At 37.6% G+C, this 6,851-nt stretch overlaps 1 protein-coding gene across 1 annotated transcript in view; it reads right to left on the reverse strand.

Annotated features, from left to right (window-relative positions):
• LTV1 (LTV1 ribosome biogenesis factor) overlaps positions 1-6,054 on the reverse strand; it is a gene marked incomplete at its 5' end in the record, with an annotated part of 8,349 nt that extends 2,295 nt beyond the window's left edge. Inside the window, 7 exons of the mRNA XM_010163462.1 lie at positions 120-259; positions 1,201-1,328; positions 2,042-2,291; positions 3,059-3,179; positions 4,107-4,194; positions 5,159-5,347; positions 5,923-6,054. Coding sequence (XP_010161764.1) covers positions 120-259; positions 1,201-1,328; positions 2,042-2,291; positions 3,059-3,179; positions 4,107-4,194; positions 5,159-5,347; positions 5,923-6,054 — 1,048 coding nt within the window. The remainder of the gene's footprint in view (positions 1-119; positions 260-1,200; positions 1,329-2,041; positions 2,292-3,058; positions 3,180-4,106; positions 4,195-5,158; positions 5,348-5,922) is intronic.
• Positions 6,055-6,851: the final 797 nt, after the last annotated feature.

A 6,851-nucleotide genomic window follows, 5' to 3' on the forward strand; every position in this document is an offset into this window, starting at 1 on the left:
GCTGTTGTGCTCCAGAAGCATAAACCATTTTACCTAATACACTGTTAGAAAAGTTCTGAGATCACCTGTCATTTACTTTGAAATCTTAGGAACAAACAAGGAAATTCCAAAATACTCACTCAAAATGGATTCGCAATCCCACTTTTCTTTCGGTTCATCAATAACTACAGCTACTATTTCGTCCTTTTCTTCCTCACTTTCTTCATTCACAGCAGAGTCTAAATCTTCACAGGGTTCTAGAGCATCCAATTTCACACAACTTTGCAGAATTCCAGAGAAGAAAAAAATAAGTTTTACCTTTTCTTGAAAATGTATAACTATGTAAACCCAGTCTCCCCTCAGTAAAACTCCAAACCAAAGCAAGCTATTCCCCCTGAAAATTGCAGCACAAGTAAGTTTCCTTAAGTAAGCATCTGCAAAATAAACTAAAACATTAGGACAAGAGGCATATTAAGAAAAAGTATTTCTGCATTTTGAAAATATGTGGCAGACGAAGTTTGTGAGTGGAGAGCAGGAAGAGAAAAGGATATGTATTTTTAGTCTGTAAGCAAGGCAGCTCTAGAGGTGATTTTGTACTCTGCCACTGACCGGTCATCTTTCCCTGCACGGGACAAATTACCGTATATTTCAATCAGGAAACACAAGACTAATGGGAGAACATTTAGCCATTTAGCTTTGGGATAATATCACTGGCTTTAAGACAAAGTGAATATACTGTGGAAATGCAGTCTGACATTGACAGGGGGCTGCTTTAAAAGCACTGATTTTTGCAGTGCTCCAGTGACAACCCATGCAGCAGTCGCCTGCGAGTTTATTATCCTGTAACTAGGTATACAGTGGAATCAGCTGTATGCTAGCAGGACAGAATATATTTGGCTACAGAGTCTGTTAAAAACAAAAGCAAAGGTATAAGGAGAAAGGTAAGTTACACTAAAAAGGCAAAGGAAGAATGCCTCTAAATATTACTTACAGTAAATTCAATACAATTATACAAAAGGAGCATCATCTCCTATAAACCAACAAAATGCCTCCACCTAATTTTATCATCTCCTAAGTTAAGACTGATTGACATTCAGTGACATAAAAAAAATGGGATGTAATCTTTGAGTACATGAACTGGAAACAACATGGCCAAACTTCCAATATAAACACAGGATTACAAAACTACCTATGTGAAGCAGCACTTCTGGGAATACATACTTCTTTGCTTTCTCTTTGTAGTAATCGTTCAGAACTTCCTGCAATCGCGCATTGTCCGTGTTGATGTAGCCTTCTAACTCCACATTATCCAAGGCTCCAATTTCATCTTCATCAAATTGTTCAAAAAACTAAAATAAAGAAGTATCTGTAATTAGTTCGCATTTGTTGTGCAACTTCTTGATAGCTTAATGATCTACACACTTCTATTTGCCCCTTTTTCCTCTCCCCTCTCATTTGCTCAGCAACTGTCAAACCCATCTGCAGTAGGATTTCCTCCTTACTGTCAGTATTCCTTCAGCATGGGAGTCCAAAGTTATTTTTTAGTAATATATAAATCAGCTTCTGGAGTATGTTTCTTATTCTGATGCATTATTTCAATCTGTATATTAAAAAGCCTGTTTACTGCTCAGGACAAAAGTTACACCACATTTTCATTGCTCTGACACCATTTCGTGAACGTACACTTGGCACAGTGGGGAGAAAGGGTGAAAGAAGTGAGTCTTTACCAGGCACTTGTATGTGATTTGCTGTGTTGAACTGAGCCTCTCAGCCTCTCAGAAGTGTAACACCAACTACAAATGCTCATTATAGTGACTGAAATAATTTTGTTTAACTATATCAGTGTTAGGCCTTTTAACAGCAATTAACATTACAACTATTTAACGCAAGCCTCTTAGTGCACACAAAATCAAATGCAGAGTATGTCCAAAGAGCAGTTATTTGATGCCCTGACTACTGAAAGCAGTAAGAATTTGCACAGGCATACAGGACACCTTTGTCAAAAGACAAAGAAACATTTAACACACTTATGTTTAACAGTTACATTCCTGAGCTGCCTCACCTTCTCAAATCTGTCATCCAACAGGGTTAACTGCTCATTCCTTCTCATTACAGAAGAAGACATAGAATATTCTGTGAAACGACTCCTGGTTTCTTCTTGCATAAAAAGGAATTCCTTTGTCTGTCCGTTAACCCCATCATCTAACAAAGCACCTTCTGAATCATAGTCTTTATCATTACTGCAGCTATCCTCTTCATCACTATCATCCTCCACATCTTCCCATTCATCTTCATCCTCAGCATCTGATCCCCTGAAGAGAAGTGTAAAACAGTTTTAGAAAATTTCCACAGCTCTGACTGGTGTTGGGTTATCTGAAACAATTTGGCAATAAAAGATTTAAATCTTGAGAGGCAAAGACAAAAAGTGATTGTTTTCAAGCCCATAAAAGAATAACAAGTTTAGCAGTAACAGAGTTGCCAAAGTCAGCGTATTACTACTTCTGTCTGCAAGCTGAAAACACTTCTGATAACTGCTGGATCACACATCTGCGCACTGAGAGTGAGTTTATGTTTATATTCAGGTATACATGTCCAAGTAGAAAAAGAAAAATACTAGCTGCGTTCTTGAATACTAAAACGAGCAAAATTTCTCATTGTTCATAAAACAATGAGAATTACACCAAAACCTAAAGAAATAATATGCAGTGGGGTGTCACATAAAGGATATGTAAAGGTTCTGAAACACCCGTTAGCATTCATCGAAGTCATTACTGATGTATTTTAAATGTGATAGATGGTAATGTGTTAAATAGTTCAAGAACCCTACTAGTCCTTCTGTTGCATATGTAAACAAATACATAGAATCCATGAGCTCAACCTAACAAATGAAACCCGTCTCTTGGATAACACATGAAAATATGATTTTGTAAGCTACCACCTATAGAACACAAGGTAATACTTTTTCCCTTTAACACACCTAAGTATTCAGTCTGAAACCTGAACCATTCTTGCTTCCTACAACACATGAAGTAACAAATAACATCATTCCTATTTACATATGACAAATAGTTCTATGTACCCTTTCTGTAGTTCATTCGCTTGTAGAACAAAATCATCTTCCAGAATATTTTCTGGATTGTCAAAGTCAAAATCATCATCAAGAGCTGCAACAATATCAGGATCAAAATCTAGCCGTGGTCCTAGAAAGTTAAAAAACAAACAAACAAACCAACCATGAGTTCCTCTGACATTATGAAGCTGCTTTCCTGGATAAAAACCAATCAAACTAGACTGTTAATTTGCACTAAGGGAAGACTAAATCTAAGAATCACAAAATTCATCAATAATATTTGTACATTTGATACAAGTCAGGGTAAGTCAACAGCCTCTCGTCAATTTTCCTCATCCAGAAAAGAACATTTTTTGAAGATTAAGACCTCCAGGCAATGTGTTTTAATGCATTTTACTTAGAATATCATAGAAGAAAAGACATCCAAGTTAAAGTACTGTATATCAACCAACCCTAGCTACTATCCCTAAAATTCCCTACATTACAAAAGGTCAGAGTTAGTAGACACTTAACTCTACTGCAGTTAACAGAATTATCTTTAGCATCCTTCTGCCAGGACAGAGAGAACTGCCACAATTAGCTCCTGTTATAAAGTATTCAGATAGCTGCAAAGTAAATGTTCGCTGCAAACACGGATACATAACAAAAGCATACTTACAGCCTGCAGCAATAAAGTAACACTAATGAAGGAAATGAAACACCACCCCACATTTGAAATTAAGAGAAATTTTGAAAATCCAGTTCCAGACTTGGATTCAAACAGATGGAGTAAAAAATCAATAGTATTTTCTACAGTTTTCCCCTGTTGTTATATTTGCTACACAATAGTAAGAGCTCATCATAGATCCCCCCAGCCAGCCAAGCTAAAAAGTAATTATTAGTGAATCACGGGAACAGGTCTCAAATTGAAATCTAGGTCTCTAGAGATCATTCTTTATGTCTGCTATTGATCCTGCTCTAAACCAAAACTAATACAACAGTGTAACCAAAGCCATGATTACCATTTAGTACCCAGATGGCAACTCACATGACAGAAAGGTAAAAGATTTAATGATACCTGAAACAGGAGCAGCTTTATTTAACAAGCCCACATCCTCTTCAAACTCTGAGGCAAATACTGAGGACGGCAACTTAATAGATGGAGCCTTAGAAAAAGAAACAAAAAACCCAACATTACAATGTACTTGTTCTCAGTTTGTCATTTCATCTTACATTAACAAAAATGTGCAGATAATCATGTGACCAAGAGACACTCTGTGAGTGCTACTTTATTAAGACGAGTGCTACTTTATGAAAGCTAGGTGAAGTGCTGGCAGCATTAGCTCTCATGTCAATATTCTCCAGGTATAGAGGATTTTTGCATCTCTGAAGCTTTTTAGTTGGTTGTAGAGCAGGCACAATGAAATTTGAATTTTTTTTTTTTTTTGAGAACATTAACACACATTTGAAATTACTCCTTTATTGAAAACCTTATTAAAAGCTTAATAACGTGCACTTCTAAAATAATTTTGAACCTTATGCAGCACCACCAAACTGTACCTGAAAGGTATTTCTGAATAAAATTGCACTATTTGGTAAATAACCAATTCAAACTGACTGACTGGCAATTGCATAATTCACTGCTTGAAATTCCATTCCAACATGACCTAGTATCATGAAATTCCACAGGTCACGCCAGCAATTTAAAAGTTTGTTTTTATTCCCTCTGGGTTCTGTTACATTCTACTTTAAAAACACAGTGTATTGGTAACACAATCTGGTATACTCATAATTCCCAGAGTATTCAAAAGTTCTAAAAATCTTAAAAACAAATGTCAACCCCAGAAAGACATGACTTGCTCAAACAAATACCTTTCTAAGCCATCTCTGTCAAGAAGAGCTTGTCATGGGCACACAAAGTTTTTTAACACAGTGCTAGCAAAATACTGTTCATCAATAAACTCTGGCTTCTCAAGTTTTGTCTCTACTTGTACAGAAATCTGATTGTGGGTCAAAAGGATCCTATATATATATATAGATCACAGTCACAGTAACACTTGCTGAATAAGGTTAACATGTCTAAACTCCAAAGTATGGCATAAGATTATTATTAGCAAAAACACTACTTACTGGAATTTGCTGAATTTCATCCTCTATGTGCCCCTCACTTGTGACAACAATTCTGCTTTGCTGTCCACGCACAGAGGGGACAAGCTCAGAGGGACCGGAAGCTTCTTTTAGATGCTGCAAATAGTCATAGTCATCATCAAAGAAGACTCCATACTTCCGCTGTTCTTCCCTCCTTTGCTCCTCATGCCCCTTGGAATTGTAAAAAGAAATACATTTAGTTACTTGAGTTCATTTAAAACTTATTAGCAAAAAGAAAAGTAACTCGCCTATTGAGAATGCCCAAATTTTAAAGTCCTTGTAATACTCTCTCCACTCATTACCCTAACACACAGCCAATCAGAACGTTGTAACCATCTGGTTCAGTGTTCGGGTGCAGTCTGAGCACGATCTTCAACAGCTTTTTCCATAAGCAGCATAACTAACAAAGCCTGTTTTTCCAGGGTAGGTCAGGCAACTTTGTTGTCTAGGGTTTTTTTTTTTTTTGTTTTGGGTTTTTTGTTTTGTTTGGTTTTGGGTTTTTTTTGTTTGGCTGGGTTTTTTTTAAATATGTTTACATCCCTAATGCCAGTTAGTCACCCTTCAGCCCATCAGGTAGTAACTCACAACTATCAAATTCCTCACAACATCCCCTTCTTTTTAATAAGCTGGACTAAAAACTACCTTCTCTTAGGCTATGTTTTCGAATTGTACAATTGCATATCCACTTTCCTGTCCTGCAGTGTTTCTTACGTTAATAAGTTTCAACCTTAAAAGTGAGTATTTACTTTCTGTGTAGGCAGTAGAACTCTCTGGGGTGCGGTATCATCAGCAGCAAGTGGATCCCTCTGACTTCTGTGCACTAAGTGAAATGTTACCGCTTTCTTCTTCTCTATGAAGGGTTTCTTTTTCTTGTGAGGCTGCAAAAGGATATTTGGTTAGTCATTAAAAAGAAATGAAATATTAAATGCATCTAAAAAGAATCTTTTGTCTGAAGCATGCTACTGTATTCCTTTTAAGGCAACATCTTATAGAGATATACTTAGAGACAAAGCAAAAACAGACTAGTGGTAGCTTGACTCTTGTCACCCCGTGCACAACAGCCATTTCGCATGTTCTAACAGCATATGGGGCTGTATTCAGCTGCAACATTGGTAAAATAAATATTTTATTATAGTATGTACATGTTAATATATAATCCTAAGAAAGGAAATTTTAAGTAACTACTTTCTAAGTACTGGGTCAAATCTGAAACAAACTTCATCCAAGAAAAACAGGAAACTGATATAAGGAAATTACTCTAGACACACCTAGTTTCTTTCTCCCTCAGCCTTTCCTCATAAGGGAGATGCTCCACTCCCTTAATCACCTGTGTGGCTCTGCGCTGGACTCTCTCAAGGAGTTCCCTGTCCTTCCTGAACTGTGGGGCCCAGAACTGGACACAATATTCCAGATGTGGCCTCACCAGGGCAGAGTAGAGGGGGAAGATCACCTCCCTCGACCCGCTGGTCACGCTCGTCTTAACGCACCCCAGGACACCACTGGTTCAGTGCATATCAACTGCCACCATATCTTTTGAGTTCAAACCCCCAAATTGCGCTTTGAAATCTTATGCCTGGAGCAACCATAAAAGGGAATGCAGTAAGTTTTTGGAAGGAGGCGACGCGCTGCCCCGACGAACAGATGTGCTGGTGGCGGGGCAGGAGGGAAGCGCCTG

The sequence above is a fragment of the Antrostomus carolinensis genome, unplaced genomic scaffold (genome assembly GCF_000700745.2).
Source record: "Antrostomus carolinensis isolate BGI_N321 unplaced genomic scaffold, ASM70074v2 scaffold4850, whole genome shotgun sequence".
NCBI lineage: Eukaryota > Metazoa > Chordata > Aves > Caprimulgiformes > Caprimulgidae > Antrostomus > Antrostomus carolinensis.